Genomic DNA, 25,845 nt, shown 5'->3' on the forward strand with positions numbered 1-25,845 from the left:
TTAATACTCTCTTTGTCAACAAATCCCTTAAGTAGTTGATATGATTGACTTTATTAATTATATTTTTTTTAATTTTTTCATAGTATTAATAAAATACTTGGTAAACAAATATATAGCATTATTTTGTATTATAACTTTGATATTTAATTAAAAAAATAGTGCAAAAAAAAAAAGATAATAGACAATGTAGTGAATATAATCAAATTGATGAATTTAAATGTAAAGAATTTTTATATTGGAGAAAAATAAACACAATATGACTAATAAAATTATTTCTCTTAATTAATTTATTGATAATGAATAGTTTTTTTTTTTTTTTAATAAAGACATTGTAGGGACAATGTAGCGAATATAATCAATTGATGAATTTGAATGTAAAGAATTTTTATATTGGAGAAAAATAAAGACAATATAACTAATGTAATTATTTCTCTTATTTAATTTATTGATAATGAATAATTTTTTTACAATAAAGACATTGTAGACACATAATTCTAAATTAAAAAAATGCATATGTATTATTTTTTGTTGTAGCTACTAAATTATTATTTAATTTAATAGGAGTAAAATAGAGTACTAATTATGCCAACTTTGATTGGGATGGTGTTCGAACCTAAGACCTTTCTTATTGAAATCAATGGGTAAGTTAACGGTGAACTAACAGAAATTAACAGAAAAGATAATATTTAACGGAAAAGTTAACGGATAATCATATTCATTAAGGATAAATTAGTAAATCTTAAGGAAAAATTAAAATCTGATCAATCTGAGCCATTCATTTGATTAAAAAATTTGACCGCCATTTTTTCTACCCATTATAGGCCTAACTCTCTTGGGCTCTTATTAGTATACTAGTTTTTTACGCGCATTGCGCGATTGGGATAATGCCCAATGTTTTTTTTTTTTTTTTAAATAAGTACTTTAAAGTATATTAAGGCAAGATTATATTGAAATTGTTCATGCATAGATAATTGAAGGTTGAATTTGCGTATTTAAATAGGTAATTCTTCTCCCAAAGGTTGAGTCCCCAACCCCAAGGGCCCCCCACACTCCGACCCGACAGAGCATTGTGGGAAGTTGTAAATCACGGTGACTCAATGGTTCAGCAGACAGGACCAAATGCCGGTGCGAACAAGGAATCTGCCCACTTTAGACATAATTCCCGCACTGCCGCTGCCGAGGTTCAAACCTTGGTCTCTTCTTCCAAATACTGCCCACTAAACCATTGAGCTAAGCCCGTGTGGGTTAAATAGGTAATTCTAAGTTTACAAATGCAAGATAATATAGTCAAGATTTATTATAATTGTCAATAAAATAACTGTATAGGTATGGTTGAAACCAGATATGGGACATAAAGGAGAACAAATAAAAATTAGGGCATAAAATATTAAATATATAATAATATTGTTTGAGGAGATTTCGACATTAGGATTTGTGGTTAAGTTCTATTAAGACTTTAATATTAGAATTAGATTAATGGTGTAATTATAATTCTATATTAGACGTTAATATTAGAATTAGACTAACGGTGAATTAACGGTATTTAACGGAAAAGTTAAATGGATAATCATATAATTAAGGATAAATTAGAAAAACTTTAAAAAAAAATTAAAACCTGAACAATTTGAACCATTCATTTGATTTAATAATTTGGTGGTCATTTTTTCTACCAATCACGTAACTTACTACAGTTAGTCCGAAAAACCGAGTATCTTTTGAGCCAAATTCTAACTTGGTTTTGAAAGATGTATTTTGTTTTTTTTTAGTATGTCCAACTATGGTGGGGAAATATATCTTCATTAGTTAGTTGGACTTTAATTGGAACAAAAAATTGATTATTTAGTATGTCCAACTAATGGTGGGGAATTATGTCTTCATTTGTTAGTTGGTCAATAAATCAATTATGAGTATGTATGTTATTAAGTTCATTTTATTAATTTCGCTGAAGAATGTTTTAATCAGTGGGAGTGATCATTTAGAAAAAGATCATTAAGATACTCCACTAAAATTTATGGATTTAATTGACTTCATACATCCTAAATTTGATTGTATGTCAAACAATAAGTCCAAAATATTCCACAAGTATTAATCTTGTATTTGTTCATATAAATTCATAAGTTCAAATTATTGAACATTTGGTTGTGCAACATATTTATGAAAATGTTGCAACAATATTAAGGAATTTATTAGAACAAAAGCATTTAACCTGTGGTGCACTGTCATTTAATAAATTCTTCAGTGATTAATAGAATCTTTAGTTTCTTCAAAATTGATCCTGGGTCATTTCGGTTGTAAGGCTCAAAACAATTTTGTGGGGCATATAAGTAAGACTTATTATGTTCAGTTCATTTAAAGTGAACATTGAAGTTATTTGGGAAGTTATGGTGTATGATTAAGATTCCAAATTTATGGACTTAGACCTTTGGTTTATTGTCTAAGTTATTGGAATGCTTCTGTGACTTGACTATCTTTTGGCTATTTTTGATGAGTGGGAGTAACAGACGTGTTAACTCCAAGCTCTTAGCTGTTAGAGATAGTACTTAAAGTTAACTTATAAAGAAGTCATAGAATATAGTTAGCATTATGCTAACATTAAGAGATCTCTACTTAAGGCATGCAATGTTAATAATTAAATAAATTCGTTGGTCAAATCCGCTAATATAATCCGCTAAATGCTGATTGTCAAACAAGGACATTGCAAGGTAGTTCTTACTTCAATTTGTTGTGTGATTTGAATACTCTCTTTGTCACAAAATCTCTCAAGTAGTTAATATGGTTGGCTTTATTAATTATATATTTTTTTTAATTTTTTCATGGTATTAATAAAATACTTGGTAAATAAATATATAGCATTATTTTGTATTATAACTTTGATATTTAATTAGAAAAATAGTGCACAAAAAAGATAATAGACAATGTAGTGAATATAATCAATTGATGAATTTGAATGTAAAAATTTTTACATTTGAGAAAAATAAAGACAATATAACTAATGAAAATATTTCTCTTAATTAATTTATTGATAATGAATAATTTTTTTTTCACTGAATTAAGACATTGTAAGGACAATGTAGCCAATATAATCAATTAATAAATTTGAATATAAAGAATTTTTATACTGTAGAAAAATAAAGACAATATAACTAATACAATTATTTCTCTTATTTAATTTATTGATTATTGATAATGAATAATTTTTTGGCATTGTGGACACATAATTCTAAATTAAAGAAATGCATATCTATAATTTTTTGTTGTAGCTACTAAATTATTATTTATATAATTTAATAAGAGTAAAATAAAGTACTAATTATGCCAACTTTGATTGGGATGAGGTTCGAACCTAAGACCTTTTTTTTTTATTGAAATCAATGAGTAAGCTAACGGTGAACTAACGGCAATTCTTAAAATTTTAACGGAATTAGTAACGGTGTGGGGGTATTTTAGGAAATTTTAGTGTAAAATTTAAATCTTATCAATCTCTTAATCAATCTGAGCCATTCATTTGATTAAAATCTGTGACCGCCATTTTTTCTACCCATTATAGGCCTAACTCTCTTGGGCTCTTATTAGTATAGTATAGTAGATATATATATATATATATATAATTGTTAATTAATGATATGATATATGCATCTGAAAATACGTGACCACGTCAACACCAAGAATAGAGTCGCCGTTGAATATCATTGCACTCCCTACTTCCAAGCCAGTTGAATAGGAGCGGCAATTCATCTGGTATCTGCATCCCCTACTTTTGTTCCCATATCTTTATTATCTTCAACTTTCCCAAAATCCCTAACTCGATCATACACGAACACTCTTTGACGGTAATCTTTTCCTAACAATAAGCTTTACTTATCTTCAACAACGTAACTCTCACTCTTTCTCTTGACCATGAATTCTCACAACTTTCTCATGGTAAATATCTGCATATATGCATATATGCTTTTTATTATTTTTACCCCATTTTATGTTCATCTTATTTTCAACCATGATGGTATTGTTGATGCGTTTTTAGCGTCTGTAGGTATCCAGAGATCTGTTGTTTATTTACAACTTTCTGTTGAGATTTTACCTGGGATATATCGATGGAAATCATGGAAGAAGACAATGATCACACGACCAAGGATGGAACAGTGGATATACGTAACAAGCCTGCTAATAAAACTAAAACTGGAACATGGAGTGCCTGCCCGTTTATTCTTGGTACGATGAATCTTCAATTCCTTCTTTTATCATCATCATCATATCCCCGGCCTTATAATAATGTGTGGGTTTGACATATAAATTCATATTTCTCACGAATTGGGCATGCATGCAGGCACGGAGGGATGTGAGAGGTTGGCGTACTACGGTTTGAGCACTAATTTAGTGAACTATCTTCGTCAACAGCTCGACCAAAATAATGTCACGGCATCAAAGACTGTCACGAATTGGCAAGGAACCTGCTACGCCACACCTTTGCTGGGTGCCTTCCTCGCTGATTCCTACCTCGGAAGATATCGAACCATTGCATGTTTTTCTACCATTTATGTCCTCGTAAGCAATTCATCATATTGTTTAGTTTTCCTTATGAAGGAAACCGTCGCCATGACCTTAGGGTATGCATTAGCAAACCTCACTTGCAAATTAAAGACAAATCAACCAAGGTTACTCTGACCGACCCAAACCATAAGTTCTGTTCTTCCCAAGGAGGACTAGCTCAAACTAAAAAGACCAAAGACCAATAAATTACTCTTATGCAGGGAATGGGCCCGTAAGGCCAATAGGTTGCTCACTCCAAGGCCATCTCAAACTAAAAAGACCAATAAAGTATTCTTGTAGGGCTTGTAAGGCTAATAGGCCCCTCCTTAAGGAAAACTAAAAAGACCAAATAAACTCTTCCAGGGAATGGGTCCGTAATGGGTCCGTAAGGCCAGACAGGGAATGGGCCGTAAGGCCAATAGGTTGCTCTGGTAGGAAACTGAGCCTATTGGCCAATCTCCGTAGGGGAACCAAGCTAGTTGAAACTAAAAAACTAAAAAAAGTTACTCTGGTAATGGGCCCGTAAGGCCAATAGGTTGCTCCGGTGGGAAACCAAGCCTATTGGCCAATAGGTTGCTCCGGTGGGAAACCAAGCCTATTGGCCAATAGGTTGCTCCGGTGGGAAACTAAGCCTATTGGCCAATAGGTTGCTCCGGTGGGAAACCAAGCCTATTGGCCAATAGGTTGCTCCGGTGGGAAACCAAGCCTATTGGCCAATGGGTTGCTCGGTGGGAAACCAAGCCTATTGGCCAAACTAGGTCGCTCCTGTGGGAAACCAAGCCTATTGGCCAAGCTAGGTCGCTCCTGTGGGAAACCAAGCCTATTGGCCAATAGGTCGCTCCGGTGGGAAACCAAACCTATTGGCCAATAGGTCGCTTCGGTGGGAAACCAAGCATGTTGGCCAATAGGTCGCTCCAGTAGAGAAACCAAGCCATGTAGGCCAATCTGTCGCTCCAGTAGGAAAACCAAGCCTGTTGGCCAATCCGTCACTCCAGTAGAGAAACCAAGCCATGTTGGCCAATTCGTCGCTCCTGTAGGGAAACCAAGCCTGTTGGCCAATTCGTCGCTCCAGTAGGGAAACCAAGCCTGTTGGCCAATACGTCGCTCCAGTAGGGAAACCAAGCCTGTTGGCCAATACGTCGCTCCAGTAGGGAAACCAAGCCTGTTGGCCAATACGTCGCTCGTGTAGGGAAACCAAGCCTGTTGGCCAATACGTCGCTCGTGTAGGGGAAACCAAGCCTGTTGGCCAATACGTCGCTCGTGTAGGGAAACCAAGCCTGTTGGCCAATACGTCGCTCCTGTAGGGAAACCAAGCCTGTTGGCCAATACGTCGCTCCTGTAGGGAAACCAAGCCTGTTGGCTAATACGTCGCTCCTGTAGGGAAACCAAGCCTATTGGCCAATAGGTCGCTCCTGTAGGGAAACCAAGCCTGTTGGTCAATAGGTCATTCCTGTAGGGAAACCAAGCCTGTTGGCCAATAGGTTATTCCTGTAGGGAAACCAAGCCTATTGGCCAATAGGTTACTCCTGGAACTAGGCCATCTCAAACTAAAAAGACCAATAAATTGCTCTGGCAGGGAATGAGCCTATTGGCTAGCTAATAGGTTGCTCCTGTGGGGAACCAAGCCTTTTGGCCAATAGGTTGCCCCTGTAGAGAAGCCTTTTGGCCAATAGGTTGGGGACCGGCACAAATCAAGAAGGCCTCATGCTAGGGATCAACTCAAACCAAGGCCCCTGGCCTCGCATTAGGAGTTGAATTTATATTAGCTTGGAACAATGTGGTCATTAAGCCAATGGATGGCTTGACCAACGATTTAGTTTAGTTTCATTGTTTGTCAAGTATATGTGGGCTAATTTTGGTGCTAAATATATATATATATAGGGAACGGCTTTGTTAACTATGTCTGCTTCCATCAAGGGGCTAAAACCAACGTGTGATACAGAGGCTTGCTACCCGACATCGATGCAATCTGCAGTAAGCTTTGTTGCGCTCTACCTAATTGCTTTTGGAACTGGTGGGATCAAACCCTGCGTCTCCTCCTTCGGGGCTGACCAATTTGATGACAACGACCCAAAGGAAAAGGAAACCAAGAGTTCCTTCTTCAACTACTTTTACCTGTCAATCAATTTGGGTGCTCTGTTTGCTTCCTCGGTTCTTGTGTGGCTTCAAACCCATGTGGGATGGGAATGGGGGTTTGGCGTTCCCGCGGTCACCATGGCAATTGCAGTGTTGTGCTTCTACGCAGGTACTCGCCTTTATAGGTTCCAAAAACCCGGAGGAAGTCCCCTCACTCGAATATTGCAGGTTTTGGTTGCATCTATTGCGAAAGCCCGCATAAGAGCCCCTGCTGATAAGTCTCTTCTTTATGAGACTACCGATGTAGAATCCAACATCAGGGGGAGTCGCAAACTCGAGTACACCTATAAGTTTAGGTAAGTAACCACAAAATTACAAGCTAACTTCTAGCCGCGCATATTGACCTTCTTAGTTTAATCGAGCTATTCACATATGGAAAACTTAGGTTGGTTTATGTCCCCTTGACCTTTTGTTGACTAGGGTCACAAGGTTTGTTTACTTGTCACTCAAACAAAATTATACTCGGGGGCAACTCGCCAAGACCGTTGATTTGATAACTACAATATTACAAGTTTGACTTTCTACCAGAGCTACCTATTGGGTGGTTTGAACTGGTGTACCATATATGAATAGCCTAAGCAACTTTTACCTTCTTGTGCTCTTTTATTGACTAGGGTCACAAGATAGAGTTTAGCAAATATAGGGTTCTGACCAGGTGTGAACTAGACTTCCCATGCAAAGCGAACCTGCGAACGGAGGAATGCAGTAAAATTATTACATGAATGCACCATGTTGATGTGCATTCATGTAGAACCTATGGTGCATTCTTCAGAAGTTCGTAAATTTGCATGAGAATGTTGGTTCACATTTGAATATATATATATAGTTGGAATAGTTGTCTTGGAACTAATTCTTGAGGCCTTTAATGATTTGTTGGAAGTCAGGTTCTTTGACAAGGCTGCAATTGAAACCGAACATGAAAGGGGGAGAGGAAGAGTGACTCCATGGAATTTGTGCACCGTGACACAAGTGGAGGAGTTAAAATGCATCGTTAGCATGATCCCCGTATGGGCCACCGGAATAGTCTTCTCCGCCGTGTACAGCCAAACGAGCACCATGTTCGTGCTGCAGGGCAACCGCATGGACCAGCACCTCGGACCGAACTTCAAGATCCCCTCCGCGTCGCTCAACATTTTCGACACCATCAGCGTCATCTTCTGGACGCCCGTCTACGACCAGATCATCATCCGCATCGCCCGACACTACACCGGAAAAGAACGAGGATTCACCACCCTCCAGAGAATGGGGATCGGCCTAGCGATCTCCATACTCGCCATGGTCTCCGCCGGAGTTCTCGAGCTTTTCCGGCTTGACTACGTGAGGAAGCACAACGGCTACGATCTGGAGACGATCCCCATATCCATCTTCTGGCAAATCCCGCAGTATTTTCTGGTGGGGTGCTCGGAGGTCTTCACATTCATCGGACAGCTGGAGTTCTTCTACGATCAGGCGCCGGACGGCATGAGAAGCTTATGCGCTGCCCTGGCTCTGATGACCAACGCCTTGGGAAACTATCTTAGTACGCTCCTGGTTATGGTGGTCACTAAGGTGACGACTCGCCACGGGCAGCTTGGGTGGATTACGGATAACTTGAACCGCGGCCATCTCGACTATTTCTACTGCCTTTTGGCTATCCTCAGCTTTGTTAACTTCCTTTTTTACATCTGGATTGCTAAGTCTTATACTTACAAGAAGGTGGTTCGATGATCGATGATTGAAGTCAGATCAATCGTTTGGTTAGTTTGATCGATTTTCTTGTTTTTGAACCGCCCTTCTCAATTGAAAAAGAGGGCAATATTGTCATCAACATGTAACATTTTCTTGTATTAGCATACTATTGATGGGATATATATAGTAGGAAAATACTGTGTGTACTCTTGTCCTATACTCCATAATTTTAGTCCCACACACAAAATTTTAGACACTTGTATCGGGATCCACATGAAAAAAATAGTTCAGTAAATGCAAAAATATGTCATCTAAAGTTCTTATGAGTAAGTGTTTTAAAATGTCTAACTTTCTCTATGCAATTTTATCATTCTAGATGCAAAACAAACAAAAGATATCAACTATGACAGAGGTACATTATTTATATTTAACATTTGGTATCAAAATCACTTTCAAAATTACCTTTGCAGCGTTATCTTCGATATTATTTCTATTGTGTAGACTTGTTGCCGTTATTTTTGTTTTTCAGTGAGAGGTACGGTTCACGAAGCGGTGATCGTAGTGTAATACAGTGGTTGCGGAACAAACAAAAATAAATTGGGATTGGTAAATACAAGGGCAGGGATTGGAATGAGGGAATTGTTTGAAATCATTGAAGAATATGTATGGAAGTTAAACATCATCCATTCGTCACCAATTCAACCACCATGCCTGCATTTGAGTTGGAGTTCAAATATTTGAATTTGGAATTTCAGAATGATTGCATGGCTTACACACTCACCTTGGCAGGATAACATACTCTGCAGAATCTGCATACCACTCAAGCTTGCCATGGTGTTAGACTTCCTTGTTTTAAAAGGAAAATGCTACTCCCATTTTGTACTCTCAACTTGTACTTTCAAACACAAAACCTTGATGTAGACACTTCTATTGGGACCCACATGAAAAAAATAACTTATCAAAATCCGTCACATCAAGAAGTATGATTAGAGACTACATGTAGTAGAACTCGTTTTAAAAAGATGCCCATTTAATCATCATGAACAATTCATGCATATTTAAACTAGAACGATACACGTTTCGATTGAAAGAATGTTGGTTTTTTTCTTAAAATAATGCACGTTTATCTCAAGCAAATGCATGAAAATATTTTCTACACATTTGCAAAGATATGTCACATTTCTTTTAATTTGTTAACACAAAAAATTAAATATATATTAAAATTCAATATTATGATTACAACGAGTATCAATAAAGTGCGAGTACAAGATCTCTAGATGAGATGGTCATCTTCAAAGAAGAGTTTATATGTATAGTTTGATCTTCGTTGAAAGGCATTCAATCGAGGGTTGGATCAATATGCTTGCACGATCCTATATGGAGGGGGTTTAGAAATATTTTATTTTCGCGATGTTTACAGGATGATCCGATGATTCTAGGATGAATGAAAGTTCCTATTTATTGTTAGCTAAGATTTTTTTTTTTTTTTTTATATACCTAGGGTTTTCACTATGGGACACAATAACTAATCCCCTTGTTGGATTGTAGGCACTTATTTTGGGTAGGACATTGGCATGGAGATTTTATAAGGGTTTTTATAAGTTTAAACTCTTTTTGTATTATCTAATTAAACAAATTAGATAATATCAATATTATCCAAAATATATTTAAATATTTTAAAATTTAAAAATATTCATCCTTATCAAAATAAATGGATGTAGAGAATCCTACTCTACCATAAATACATTCCTAAAATCATGCATAACATCCTAATTAAATAATTTCCCTTATTTTAATTACTATGTGTTTGCCCTTATTAATTACTTTCCTATTAATTAATATTAATATTACCGAAATTATCTCATCCATCCAAATCTATAATTTCAATGACTACGATTTGTCCTTTCGTTCCCATGAAAAAGGTGTTCTCTTATATATATATATATATATATATATATATATATATATATATATATATATATATATATATATATACACACACGCACACACACACACATATATATATATGGGCGCACTCCTGTGCGAATAGGCTCCCTAGAGAGAAGTACGAATGCATGCCGTCCATCCACGTGTCCAGATCAACGAATCAGATGTAATTTTAAAAAAACGCAGTGACTTTTTCGTAAATAACTCAAAATTTGGTACATGTAAATGTGTTATAAATGCAAGTAGTCGGTGTACCTTTTTAAGTAAAAAGTGCAGGTAAATTCACTTACTAGTGCACCTAGTTTCACCTATAAGTGCAAGTAATTTTACCTTGTTAACATTTGTGCACCTAGGTGCAACTACTTATAACTATAGATGCACCTAGTTATAACGTCAGGTGCACTTAGTATTAATGCTCAATGTAAATTTTACTTGCACCTATAATACATTTTACATGCACTTGTAATACATTTTACTTGCACTTACAAGTACACTATTTTCACCTACAAGTGCATGTAATTTTGCCTTGTTAACATTCATTGATCGGGTGCACCTACTTTCACCTACAAGTGAATGTAATTTTGCCTTGTTAACATTCATTGATCGGGTGCACCTACTTTCACCTACAAGTGCACCTAATTATAACTATAGGTGCACCTACATCTGGACACGTGGCACGCGCTGAATTATTCGCATTTCGCTCTTGGGCGCGCCATTCGCACCAGAACGCAAATCTCTCTCTCTCTCTCTCTCTATATATATATATATATATATATATATATATATATATATATATATATATATATATATATATATATAGTTGAGATTAGGTGCGAAGGAGGTTAGAACAACACACATCTGGAAGGAAGAAGCACAAGCTAAAAATGCTGCACATTAAGTGTTAGGAAAACGCAACTTAAGTGTTGGAACAACGTACCTTAAGTGTTAAAATGACGAACCTTAAGTCTTAGCATCACGCACCTTCAGTTTATAAAAATAGCGCACACAAAGACGCACCTTAATAAGGAAAACCATGCACTTAAGGCTTTAGACATATGCACTTTAAGTTTCAACAAAAAAACGTACCTTAAATTCTTAATTTAAGAACTGAGGTACCTTAAGCATAAAAACTATGCACCTAAGAAGAAAAACCATGTACCTAAATCTTTCGACCAACGCACCTTTAGTTTCAACAAAGAAACACAACTTAAGTTCTCAACCGAAACATTGACGCAACACCTTAAGCACAGAAACTGCACACCTTAAGAAAGAAAAATAATGCACCTTAAGAAGGAGAACAATGCACCTTAAGTTTGACCAATTTGCGAAAAGACCAAATTGCCATCGCATTTTTTATTATAAAATTTTCTTCAATTTGGGCTGTTGATTTTGATTAGATCAAAGGCTGAGATTAAACCACATCTTTTACCTAAAGCTTATTATCGCATTTGATCTCCACACACACACATAATTCTTAAATAATTGTTTTTAAAAAATCTTTTAATTTTTTTTTTAAAAAGACGGACGCCTAGCGATACATGATGGATACAACTATTCATTGTGTGTATTGTTTGACAACCAACTTTGGGGTTACACCTAGAGACAATTCTAGTCAAGTTAGTCAGGCAATTGGCTTGGTAACCACAAGGTTCCAAGTTCAATTATACTCCATGTGTGAGAACTTTCTTGGTTTGAGGTGATCAACTATGGACAATTTATGTTAGTTTAGCTTCTTGTGATCCTTTGCCGACTAGAGTCACATGGCGAGCTTCACCTAGTGGCACTTTTGGATGGGTAGCAATTGTGAGTTTTCCCATAAATTAAAAGTGTAATAACATCCATAGACAAGAGTAGTGGATTGGATGAGTTTTTCAAGATGAGCTGAATAAAGGGAAAGCGCGCAGTCATTATTCAAAATTGCACTCTAGATGAAATTTTTCTTGTGATCCTCGACAATTAATTGAGCCCGCCCAGGTATTCGGCTGGCGAACTGTCACCTTGGCGCAAGCTCTGGAACTGGGCGAGGAAGTTCAGGCAGCGAGCTCTTGTGGATGACCCTAACGCTGCCGTGACGGAAAGCCACACCTCTCGGGACGTGTTGCGGCCGACCGCGAGGTACATAACCTCGTCGGAAAGAGACGATATGAGGAGGGATAGTATCGCCTGATCTTGCTACACCCAGAATGAGTAGGCCGGATTCTGGGTGGTGGTGGCGACCGTTGCGCCAGACGCGTCATCGCCGGTGGTCTCGGTGGGCAGCACTGCCGGCGGACATGGAAGATCGCCGTCGACGTAGCCAAGCAACCCTTGGCCATGGAGAAAAGGAATCAGTTGTGTCCTCCAGAAGAGGAAGTTCCTCGTCGTCAGTTTCAGCGATACAAAATGATGCGCTGATGTTAGAGACGTCGGAGTCGCCGGCGTTCCAGTGGGGATAGCGGCAGTTACGGTTCTTTCACTCGAATTTGTCGACATAAAATTTGACATATTTGGGAGAGAGAGAGAGAGAAAACTCAGTCTGATACCAAATGAGATTATCGTTATTGATTCAACCAAAACGTTACACAGACACAAGGAAATTAGAACTCCTAACTACACCTATAGTTGGAGACTAATTCCTAACCATAGAATATTAGAGCTAGACGAATAACAATAATAATAATAAATACATTATTACTCACAACGAGGAGGTAAACCAACCTTGTGCCAAATAGACCTTAAAATTTCTTTATTATATATTTATTGATTACTTATAAAGTGGTTTATCTCGACGAGTTAATTATATAGAAGATATCATAAAAATAGTTGAATAACACTATTTTCCCCTCCTATGTTGGCTACTATGGGTTTAAAAAATAATCTACTTAAAGCTCTGTTTGGCAGAGTTTATTTTTTAGGAGCTTATACCTTATTTTAAATTATTTTTTGGATGGCTCTGTGAAGAATGCCTATAGGCGTATTGTTGGAGACTAATAGAATAATCCACCTGTGTTTGATAAGTGGGTTTTAATGTGGAAATTAAAAGTCCCTCCCAAGTGGAAGACGTTTTTGTGGAGAGCCATTTGTGATATTTTACACACAACCACTAATTTGATTATTAAAAGGGTTGAAGTGGATCCAATATGCCCAATGTGTGCTTTAGATCATGAAGATGTGTTACATGCTTTAGTGCTCTGTGAATATTCTACACTTGTTTGGAATATAACACAATTGCCTATCACTAATATTATTGCAGATTCTTTTACAACATGGCTAAAAGGGGCTTTGGCGGTCTTAACGGAGGAGCAAACCCGGTTGATGGTAGCCGTGTTATACCATATTTGGAGGACCCGCAACTCAGCCGTATGGAAGGGGTCTATGATGCGGCCTGCCGATGTTGGCAGAGTGGCAGCCGCAACTTTGCAGGCCTACGGCACTGCCTAGTACCACCAGACACAGCCGGCTCCGGCTTTGGCGCCACCCACCGAAACGGATGGCGGTAGACCACGATGCTACGTGGACGCAGGTTTCCATCACGACACGGGCGAGGCTACGTACGGTATAATACTTGTTGCGCTGGACGGCTCTTTTGTGGCAGCAAAAAATGGCAAATTACCCGTTTGTTTCTCACCACTTATGGCGGAGGCACAGTCATATAAGGAGGCATTATCTTGGCTGCTTGAACGGAACGACACATCAGTAAGTTTACTCACGGATTGCATGGTATTGACTACAACTATGCGGCACCATGACACACCAATTCATTCGTATGTTGGGGTCACAATTGATCAATGCAGAACACTTATGTCTTTATTTAGTCGTATTTTGTTAAATTATGTTTCTAGACAGATTAATTTACATGCGCATACTTTAGCTTCGTTAGCTTTTACACAAGATCAAGCTATGTACTGGGATTCTATCCCTCCTGACGCTATTATGGCTTTGATTCATTAATACAATCGCCAGATTGATTTAAAAAAAAAAATTACTAATAAGCAATAAGCTCTATTTGGTAATATTTCCAAAATAAGTAGTATAACTTAAAATAAGAGCTTATTTTCCATCTTTATCCTTACTATTTTAAATCAATGACATCCTTTACCCCTCCTAATTAAAACCGTTTGGCTATATATATATATATATATATATATATATATATATATATATATATATATATATATATATATATATATATGATGAAATGTGATTCTATTCCAATTCAGTTACAGAGAGAGACTAATGCTATAGATAAAAGCTACACGTAAAAGTCTCCTGACTAATAGACTATTCTAAGCTGACTAGTCTAACACCACATATTAAATACTTTATTACAAGAGGAATATAATCATAATAGTAAACATATTATTCACACACCCCCTCAAGCACAAGGTGGGTGTGCTACCACATTGAGCTTGTCACGAAGAAGCTGGAAGCGCGGGCCCGGGAGTGGCTTGGTGAAGATGTCTGCAAGTTGATCTTTAGTAGACACAAAATTGACAACAAAATCCCCAGAAGCGACTTTGTCTCGTACGAAATGATAATCTATTTCCACATGTTTTGTTCGAGCATGAAAAACTGGATTAGCACAGAGATACGTGGCTCCCAGATTATCACACCACAGAGTAGACGGCTGACCAGAGTGTAAGCCCAGTTCCTGTAAAAGAGACACAACCCACGTAACCTCTGCGGATACATCTGCAAGAGCTTTATACTCTGCTTCAGTAGACGATCTAGCAACTGTGCGCTGTTTTCTGGATAACCACGAGATGAGGTTGGAACCAAGGAACACAGCATAACCACTTGTACTCTTTCGGTCAACTGGACACCCGGCCCAATCGGAATCTGAGAAGGCATGCAGAGCAGTCGATGTAGACGGAGATAAACGCAGACCATAGTCTTGAGTACCTTTAACATAACGGAGAACTCGCTTCAGAAGACCCCAGTGATCGTCTGTCGGTGAGTGCATGAACTGACACAGCCTATTAACTGCATATGATAAGTCGGGCCGTGTGATTGTTAAATATTGCAAAGCCCCCACAATACGACGATACTGAGTCGGATTGTCATACGGTTGATCAGAAGGGGAAACAGCTTGAGTGACCGCGGCAGGTGTGACTAACGGCTTACAATCACTCATACCTGCACGTGTGAGAGTATCACCCATGTAACGACGTTGTGATAGTAGCAATCCCCCGTCTACCTTCACCGTTTCAATGCCCAAGAAGAATCCAGGTGTCCCCAAGTCTCGAATCTTGAATGTCGTGGATAATTGCTTGAGAAGAGTGTCAATAAGCGCGGAATCATTTCCCAGCATGATTATATCATCCACATACACTAATAAAAAAACCCGAGATGTACCAGTGGTATAATAAAAAAGCGAAACATCCGTCTTGGATGCTAAAAAATCTGTAGAGAGTAAGAAGTCATGCAACCTCTTGAACCAGGCCCGAGGTGCCTGTTTGAGGCCATAAAGAGAGCGCTGTAGATGGCAAACGTGGTCCGGGTGCGTGGGATCTTCATACCCAGGTGGCTGCTTCATGTAGACAGTTTCAGCTAGATGTCCATTCAGGAATGCGTTATGAACATCAAGCTGCCTTAAAGTCCAGTTATATGACACAGCAAGAGAGAACAACAACCGTACTGTAGTCGGCTTAACAACGGGACTGAAAGTGTCGAAAAAATCTTCCCCCGCGACCTGATTAAACCCCTTGGCCACAAGCTTCGCTTTATATCTCTCAACGGACCCATCTGCATTGCGTTTAGTTCTAAATACCCATTTGCACCCAATTATGTTCATATGTGATTCTGCTGGGACTAATTGCCAAGTATTGTTGTGAAGGAGTGCATTAAACTCCTGGTCCATGGCATCACGCCAATGCGGGTGCCCAACGGCTTGAGAGTAGCAGGTTGGGTCTACAGTTGCATTTAGAGCGTGAAATTCTTCATCCGTACCATGTGTCATACGTCGAAGGCGCATAGTGAGAGGCACGGGTGGAGCCGGTGGCTTTCTCCGCCGTCCCCTTGCCGGTGGTCTAATAGCCAAGGGCGCGGGTTCACTAGCCAAGGGTATGGGTTCCGGTGCAACCACAACCGGTGATATAGATTGCGTTACTATGGGGCCAGCTGCCCAAGGTGTAACGGCTGCAACTTGTTGCGGTGTGTGCTGCACAACTTTATCTGAAAAAGGAAAGGTAGTTTCGTCAAACCGGACATGACGACAGACATAGATTTTTCCAGTTGTTAAGTCCATGCATCTATATCCCCTATAGGACGGTGGGTAACCTAAGAAGACACAGGGCGCGGAGCGATACTCTATCTTGTGGCGATTATAGGGCTGTAGATAGGGATAGCACCGGCACCCGAATACTCGTAAAAAGGTGTATGGGGGAGATATATTAAAGAGACGTGAGTATGGACTGTGGAACTGTAGAACGGCAGACGGCATGTAGTTGATTAAAGTGGTGGCAGTTTCAAAAGCATAGTCCCAGTATTGTAGAGGGACTTTACTTTCAGCGAGTAGAGCTAACCCGGTTTCAACTATGTGTCTATTCCGGCGCTCTACCCTTCCGTTCTGTTCGTGCGTGTAAGCACATGACTGTCTATGGTTTATACCTAGGGATTGAAAAGTGTTATGTAATTTGCGATATTCGCCCCCCAGGTCGGATTGAATGGATTTGATAGAACGCGAGAATTGCCGTTCTACCATGACTCGAAACGACTCAAAACATTTGTATACATCCGTCTTTACCCGTAAAGGATAAAACCAGGTAAAGCGGGAATAATCGTCTACAAACAGGAGAAAATACCGAAAACCAGTACTAGAAATAACGGGAGATGGTCCCCAAACATCTGTGTAAAGTAAATCTAATACATTTGCACTACTAGAATTGACCCTATCTAACGGGAATCGACAAGATTTCCCGAGATGACATGCGGTGCAAACGCCAACAGCTTTGGATTTATTGTCAACCGGACATGTTTGGAGAATTTTATTTAGGACTCGATTATGTGGGTGGCCAAGTCTGCGGTGCCACATGTCCGGAGTGGTTCGGGAACTTATGAATGCGAAACGTGACCGAGACAGCGGAAGTGTGTATAGCCCTCCAGAAGTGGGCCCTTTAAGCAGGGTTGCCCGGGTGATTGAATCCTTCATAAAAAAACAATCTTTGTGAAATTCAAAGAATACATTATTTTCGTTAGTGAATCTTTGAACTGAAAGTAATGGAACAGATAATTCGGGAACATGTAATATATTAGACAATTTAAGAGGCTTAGACACGGATGGAATAGATGCAGAACCAACGCGTGAAATAATCAAACCTGTGCCATTACCGACTCTTAGAACGTCATTCCCGTTGTACTCATCAGATTGAGACATCATTGACGCGTCGGGCGTGGCATGAGCGGATGCTCCCGTATCCGGGAACCAATTACCAACTGCACTTGTTGCGGACTCATCTCCAGTGACCGTGAGATTGGCCTGGGCAGGCGGTGCCGGAGCGTTGTAACGCTTGAAGCAGTGTACGGCAGTGTGGCCGAGAGCCCGACAAATCTGGCACTTCGGCGAATTTCCACGACCATTGCGGCCGCCACGTCCATTCCCGCCACGACCTCCTCGGCCGCGTCCACCACGGGAATTCCCTTCGCCATTGCCGCGTCCGCCACGAGCAGTGTACAGACCGGAATGCGCGACTCCAGAGGCCGGCGCCGGGTAATCATCCGCAAGTATGAACTCTTGCGCCTGTAAAAAATCCGAGAGCTGCGGGATGGTGATAGGATTACCTGAAACTGTTAACGAGGCCGCCATGGCCCTGAACTCCGGGCGTAGACCCCGGAAAAGGAACAAATTCCGTTCGTCTAATGATACCGGCCGACCAACGAGCGCGAGGTCTTCGACTAGACGCTGCGCACGGCCTAGAAACTCTGCCGGTGAGCTGTTGCCCTGACGCAACGATTGGAACTGCCCAAGTAAATTTAGGCAACGCGCACGAGTCGACGAACCGAGATCGGCAGTGATGGACTGCCAGACCTCACGCGATGTGTTCCTACCAACAGCCAAGTACATCACCTCTTCTGATAGGGATGAAATCAGAAGAGAGAGAATGGACTGATCTTGCTGTGTCCACAACCTGTACGCTGGATTTGCCTGAGGTACGGTCGTGGTGGCGCCGGAGGCGTCGGATGGCAGAGAGTCGATCATCGGCGGTGGGCAGGGGGTTTCTCCGTCTACGTAACCAAGCAGACCCTGTCCCCAGAGAAAGGGCACGAGCTGTGTGCGCCAAAAGAGGAAATTCCGGGAGGTGAGTTTGATGGAGACGAAGTGGTGGGCTGTAGATAGGGTGTTTGTAGTGGTGGCCGACGGTGGTGCGCCGGCGGACACAGTCCTCTCAGAGGAGTTTGTCGACATCGGAGGTGGAAAGGGGTGGTCGACGGTCGGGAGAGGATCAACGATAGGGAGGGAGAGAAAAGTGGAGGATCTAACCTACGGCTTAGCTGATACCAGATGAAATGTGATTCTATTCCAATTCAGTTACAGAGAGAGACTAATGCTATAGATAAAAGCTACACGTAAAAGTCTCCTGACTAATAGACTATTCTAAGCTGACTAGTCTAACACCACATATTAAATACTTTATTACAAGAGGAATATAATCATAATAGTAAACATATTATTCACATATATATATTGAAAACCAAACACGAAAAGCTTCATATATTACTTAAGTCATTACAAAGAGCATGAAAAATAAAAGAAGGGTCGGTATCAAACCAAAATCGACTACCTTTCGAAAGAGAAGCATCCCTAGCTAATAAGTAAGCCACCGTATTCACAGAACGCTTTACAAAACAGAGTCTAACATTTGAAAAAGAAACTAACATATTATTTATATCATTCTCCTATATTTTTATTCATCATCTTCTGCAACTCTTCACTACCCAACAACTCCTTAAAGTTCCAACTCAATCGTCCATCAACGAAAATTTAAGTGAGACCTCTATTGAGATGAAAGAGATTTGCAACAATATTGCTACTTCATTATGGGATGCTAGATCATGATTATGCTAATAGTTTCATTTCAAAATGTTAAATTTTAATACGTAAACAAACCTATTTAAATTTTATGAAAATTTCATTTTTAGCCTTTTTTACATTTATCAACTTATCAAAAAACTAATTTTACCAAACACTTATAATCAGCTAACTTAACAGCTCTTCAGTTTTCAGCTTTCAACTACATTTTCAGCTATGTTTACAAAACATAGCCTTAATAATCAAATATAAAAAGTTCAATTAGCTAGATTGTCTGGCAGAGTCTATTTAGGACTAGGGGTGTAAATGAGCCGAGCCGCTCGCGAGCACCTCGTGAGCGATACGGTCAAAGCTCGGCTCGAGCTCAGTCAAAATCGAGCTCGAGCAGCTCGTTTGATAATCGAGCTCGAGCCGAGCCTAGATATTCTAGATATTCTAGGCTCGTGGCTCGTCGAGCTGCTCGCGAGCCGTATAATATATAATATAACATAATATAATTATAATATATAAAAATAACAATTTAAAAGTTCAAGATCAAGCTCGAACTCAAGTTCAAGATCGAGTTCGAGCTCGAGCAACTCGAAAATTGCCGAGCTCGAGCATCAGTTCTTGAGATCGATCGAACTCGAGCTTGAGCTCGAGCCGAGCTTCCATTAACGAGCTCGAGCTCAAGCCTACCCAGACTCGAGCTCGGCTAGGCTCGTTTACACCCCTATTTAGGACCATATAGCTTATTTTAAGCTACTAATAAGCTATAAGTTATGTTTCAAAAATAAACTAGTAGCTTAAAATAATATCTTATTTTGAAATGCTACCGTTTCAAAAATAAGACATTGGTTTCTAAACTTTTTTTTTTCCATCTTTATATTATCCTTATTATTTTAAATAAATGACATCTTTTGCCTCTTCCAATTAAAACTTTTTTGGCCTTTTCTCTTCTCCTATTTAATTTTGAAGAAAAAGACATTTTATTTTTCGATTATAAGCTTTACTCGGACCACTTGGAATCGTTACCAAATGAGCCCCATCGTATGACTATGATTATATCTCTAAAATCCTCCTTACAATTCTATACAATTATATGAGTTCTATAATGTTTTATAAGATTCTATAAATCTCTACACTTAAACGATGTTAAATTTTAATAGGTAAACGAACCTATTTAAATTTTATAAAGATGTCTTTTTTAGTCTTTTTATATTTATCAGCTTATCAAAATGTTAATTTTACCGAACACTTTTAAGCATAATCAGCTAGCTTAACAGCTCTTCAGTTTTCAACTTCTATCTTATAGCTTTTCAGCTTTCAACTAGGTGTGTGTAGCATCACTCAAAAGAGTTTATGTTACATTAGGTTAAATACAAAAAGAGTCCAATACAATAATGACACGTCATGAAAAGATAAGTTTAAAAGGAGAATGTAACAACATTTATCAAATAAAGTAATTTCAGATCAGCGTCTAACGTTATCCGTAAAGATTAGACGCTATCCGTAAAGATTACTTTGTTATTTGTGTTTATCTTTTTCTTACTATTTGATCCAATTTCTTGTTGTTAGAGCCCATAAAGGTATAGATAAATTTGACTAAATGTAGTATAAAATGTAGTCTAATAGTTCTAAGGACAACAAGTTGTTTCCAAAGATCCAAAAGTAGGTGTGTGAGTTTTGTGGTGTTTAAGACTATCCAATTCTCCTTTATTCTATAAGCACATAAGAATTTCTCACTCTCATAATTTTAAAATTGCTATATCATTATTGGTCATTTGGTCTACAATATATTGCTTGTAGGGTTTTTTCACTCTCCTCTTTTGCTAAAACTCAAGGGGTAGAAAAGAAAAGAATAAGAAGAAAAAGGGAAGAAAACGAAAAACCCAGAAAAAGAACGGACGGGCTCTAATATCGAACGCCGGTGACCCGACCCGTCAAAGTTGAGCGCTCCGTATATCCACCATCACCGGCCGGCGGTCTTTGTTCCGAAATCTTCCATACTCGAACATACAGCGTATGTTTGAGTGTGTATCTGTACAAATTGGTATGAAGTTTATTTCTATATACTTGTATATCTCTAGCTAACTGCTCTTTACTTTCGTTTTCGTTGAGATCTCGCTGTATATGCACACATGCACCATATATAGGTTATATACATATGTATTTTGTAGTCTACCAGTGAGCTGAGCATTGAGACGATGTGTATTGGAACAAACTCGAATTCTAGGGTTTCACGTGTTTTGGAAGTTGTACGGATAATTAACTTAGTCGTTCGACTCTGAAGTTACATGGATTTGAGATGAATGGTTTTAAAATGTTAATTTCTTGGAGTTAAATATTGTACTGTAATGGTCTCCAATATTTCGGGAAAGATGATCAGTTTTGTTTTCAGTTTGTTGAATGGAAATAATAACTATTTATTGCGTTCAGTTGAATTTTCATGTTTGATCATATACTTCATTACTTTGTTTTGCTACTCTAAACCTTGGGTGATGTGATTTTAGAATGTAATGAGTTTTGTAATTTAACATCAGAGTTGAATTTGGGGAAGAGTTGATAGCAGAGCTTGGTTGTTGGATCAATGGCTGGATTGAAGCGAAGAGTGGAGCAGGGGATAGTCAAAGGATGTTCAACTGTAGAACCAGAGAAATCTCTTTTTGGGAAGTATTCTGATGCAGAAATGCTTGTTCAGTTGAGAAGAATTGCTCTGGATCCCTGTGATCCAGAAGTTACCCCAAAAAATGTTCGATCATTGTTCAGCCAGACACTAAGAGTGCGAGAAGTCTTGTCTCTCAGCCAGACCGACTGTCCACGGGTAAGTTCAACTTTTGCTATAATTCTTGACGACAATAAACTAACTGTGCCCAACTTTTCTATTGGTTCTGGAACCTGAGAATAGTTCTCAATTTGGAAAAGATAGGCTATATTTTGGACCAAGATCCTTTTAGTTTTCTTGCTCTGGCTAATAACAATCACCATACGAGAATCGTCAGATGATGATCTTAGGGGTTGAAGTTAAATCATAGCCCCAGTGATGAATGAGCTTCAGGAAAAGGCATAGGGAAGCATCTGAAGTACTCTTGAATAGTATGACTTTATGAAAGGGCATAGGGAAGCATTTAGTATTAGGCTAGGTTTATTGTGTTTTGCATCTTTGTATGTCTTTTAAGTTTTAACATAATAACATCTAAACCTTAAGTTTACATAATAGAAATGAATGTCTCTCCTCGTATCTATATTAACAGAGAAAACGAAAGCTTCAACAGTATGTCAAAGAGAAGTTGAGAAGTGCTCCAAAGCTTCCTTTGGAGGTGTTTGACCAAGAAAATGAAGGAAAAAAGAGTAGAAAGCAGTTGACCCATATGTCTACTGTTTCAAGCTTGCTCGGCTCTGTTAAATCAACAAGAAGTTTTCACCCAAAAGTCTCAACTTCACATAGCACAAAGAGCTTATTAACATTTGAGGACAGTTTTCAAGAGCGGGTATTTCCAGAATCCTATCTAGATGCTGTAAATATAGAACCTCCAACCAAGTTTATTTCTCCTTTAATTGACTCTGATGAATCTGTAAATGGTTCAAACCCATTGAGTCCTGTGGACCTAACCCTAACCCCTACTAAAGGGCCCTTGCTGGCCTTGAATGAAGTGATTAACAATTCAAAGTCCTTGGCTACGAAAGGCAAACGTCTTCAATCACCTCGCCGGTCCAGTAGGGTATTAAACTTAATTGGTGATCACTTGCAGAGGATGGTTGTTCCAGTTGGGCCTCGCTTCCAGGCTGAAGTTCCTGAGTGGACTGTACCATTTGGCAATGTAAAAGCTGATAGTGCTGATGGTGATTCTGATGATTCAAGATGGTTGGGAACCAGAGTATGGCCTAATGAAATTGATGATACAAAATTATCTACTAGATCCATTGGGAAAGGCAGAGAAGAATCTTGCACTTGTCAAACCCCTGGTTCTGTTGATTGTGTTAGACGCCATGTTCTTGAGGAAAGACTCCTTCTGCAATGCGATATTGGCCCTGCTTTCGCAACCTGGAAATTTGATCAAATGGGGGAACAAATGATGAAGTCGTGGACAGTTAAGGAACAACAGATTTTTCAGCCATTGGTGAAAATCAAACTAGAGACGAATGGAAAAAACTTTCTGAAGCATGCCCTGAAATCCATCCCATCTAAATATAGGACAACCGTAATAAATTTTTACTTCAATGTGTTTCTCCCTGGACGCATTGGTTTGCAAACAAGGATGTCATCTGAGGTGCAAGTTGACACTGATGATGATGAGGCTGGTGATTCTAATTACTTGCATGTGCCTAACAGATCCCATGGCAAAACTGGTATGCCTGTGAAGTCTAATGATGTGAAAAAAACTCGATACTTGCGTGTCAGGACTTGATTATTAGGACTGGAAGATCAAAGAATATTGGATTAACCTCAGTGCTTTTGCTTGGTAGCTTTGTTATTACAGTGCAGATTTTCATTTTCTACTTTTAGGCATTTAGTGAAAGTCACCCTCCCGGTAGGAGGGTGCTTTGAACCTCAGTCCAGTTGGCCGTGTAAAGGTGGCAATTTTGGCTCGATGTTATTATGATAACCATTCTAAACTGCCATATTGAGGGTTATTTTTGGACATATTTAGTTTCAGTTTGGATTATTAACTGGCTGCAATGGTTGGGATTGGGCAAAGTGTGTTTAAAAGTAATGTTATACTCTCTTAAATTTATCTTCATAATATTCATGATTGATGTGGTGCGGTTTGATTAGATTTCTTGGTATTTGATTATTAGTTTTTCACGCGTATTGCGCGAATGAGATATAAGTACTTCGAAGTATATCAATGTAAGATTATATAGGAGATGTTCATGCATAGGTAATTGAATCTTGAAATTGTTTATTTAAATTAGTAATTTAAAGTATATGAATGGAAGATTTTTTTTGAATGCATATGAATGGAAGATAATATAGGAGAGATTGATTATAATTGTCACAAAAATAAATGTTTGTAACTTTGTAATAATGCTAGTCTAAATGCTTAGTTTGAAAACGATAGTTTAAATAAATACTACTTTTGGTTTGAAGCCCTCTCCAAGTCTTCTTAATTGGTAGCATTGTCATTGTCTTCCTCTTTAGTACTTGTCCTCTTCTTTTTTATTGGTAGTGTGTTGTGTGCAATTGTGTTACTGGTGAAGGTCTTGCTGGGTATATGACTGGGATCTTAGTTGTATTATGAATTCTTTATCTTGCAAATGTGTGTTGATGTTGATATTTCCGTGATAGTTTTTCCCTTACATGTTTCATGTGCAGATGTGTGTCGTTGATTTTCATGTGGAAGTATTCAACAAAATATTAATATTTATTATATTTGTAGAAGGTTCATGAGTTACATTTTGTTCTAGTTTCATAGCTTGTTTACTTGATAGTTGATGTAGCAAAAATAAGATGTGAGCTCGGGTGTGTAATGTCGCCCTCATGGGATTGGGGGCCGGGTTATGGCACGCAATATGCAATCACAAGAAACTAGGCACTAGCATAAGGAAATCAACAAGAAGCTAAGCAAATCATAACGAGATTGAGGCTACGGTAACTAAACAAAATAACACAAACACATATTAACAAGATGTAAACACGAAATAAAGAAATAGGACTCAAGCTAGGGAGTATTATCTTCTAGATATATATCACGACCTAAAGATTGGGGAAAATCACACAACTAAGGAATAGAGGGGATGCACGTAGGAATCTTAGTTTATAAGTGACTCACGTGAGCAAATTAACAAGGATTAGAACAAAGAATTGCCCCACTCTCGTGGTGAATCAACTTCAAGTTCTTCAAGAACACAAAGCATCTAAAACCCCCATTTTTTCTCCTTTTTATAGGAAAAATCAGGTTTATGCAAGAGTGGCTTGGAATGTTGACCCAACTCTCATTGCGGCCAAGATTCCTCCCAAACATGCCAATAAATGTTGTACTCCAAGAATTAACAATATACAAACACAAATCCTTTATAAACTCAAGAACCCTAGCTTAAGAGTTATTCTCCTTTTTGCAATAATCACAAATCAAGCATCAAGATAGAAAATACAACCCTAACTCAAGTCCATAAACTAACTACTCATGATTAAATAGCATAAAGAACACAAAAACACAAGCATTAAACATAAATTTTGCAAAAGAAAGAGATCAGGGAAAGAAAGCTTCTCTATTGACAATGGATGGTGGAATCTTGGAATGTTGGAATTCAAGATTACAAGCTTCAAATGTGTTAAGAAACATAAATCTAAGTCTAATCTAACCTAAAAATATGAAGGAAATGAGTAGAGATGTCTGGGGTTGGAACAAGGTCCAAAACCAGCTAAAAATGACAAAATTCGTGCATAAATAAAGTAGAGCGCAAAATTTGCACAGAAATTACACGGCCACAGCCACGTCCGTGCACTTGGCCGTGTCTTTTTTCCTTCAAAACGTCAGAATTTAGAACTATGGTCTTCATGAAAGTTGTAGCCCTTCCATTCTTCTTTCCAATGGTGCAAAAATCACTTTATTTGAACATTCTTAGGTCAAGATATG

The 25,845-nt window shown here is 38.6% G+C and overlaps 2 protein-coding genes across 3 annotated transcripts; both read left to right on the plus strand.

The window, feature by feature from the left end:
• Window positions 1-4,088: 4,088 nt before the first annotated feature.
• LOC109181190 (protein NRT1/ PTR FAMILY 8.2-like) lies at window positions 4,089-8,370 on the plus strand. Its single transcript, XM_019330941.1, has 4 exons — window positions 4,089-4,209; window positions 4,325-4,542; window positions 6,409-6,959; window positions 7,548-8,370. The coding sequence occupies exons 1-4, from the start codon at window positions 4,092-4,094 to the stop codon at window positions 8,368-8,370; spliced, it is 1,710 nt and encodes a 569-aa protein (XP_019186486.1). The 5' UTR covers window positions 4,089-4,091.
• A 12,660-nt stretch (window positions 8,371-21,030) lies between these two features.
• On the plus strand, window positions 21,031-24,040 carry LOC109180915 (AT-rich interactive domain-containing protein 2-like). Of its 2 annotated transcripts, none has more exons than XM_019330633.1 (3): window positions 21,031-21,317; window positions 21,808-22,088; window positions 22,519-24,040. In XM_019330633.1, the coding sequence occupies exons 2-3, from the start codon at window positions 21,855-21,857 to the stop codon at window positions 23,671-23,673; spliced, it is 1,389 nt and encodes a 462-aa protein (XP_019186178.1). In that variant the 5' UTR covers window positions 21,031-21,317; window positions 21,808-21,854; the 3' UTR covers window positions 23,674-24,040. The 2 variants fall into 2 exon arrangements, with proteins under 2 accessions (XP_019186178.1, XP_019186179.1); XM_019330634.1 differs by having other exon boundaries at window positions 21,032-21,317; window positions 23,017-24,040.
• Window positions 24,041-25,845: the final 1,805 nt, after the last annotated feature.

This window comes from Ipomoea nil, unplaced genomic scaffold (assembly GCF_001879475.1).
Source record: "Ipomoea nil cultivar Tokyo-kokei standard unplaced genomic scaffold, Asagao_1.1 scaffold1043, whole genome shotgun sequence".
Lineage (NCBI taxonomy): Eukaryota > Viridiplantae > Streptophyta > Magnoliopsida > Solanales > Convolvulaceae > Ipomoea > Ipomoea nil.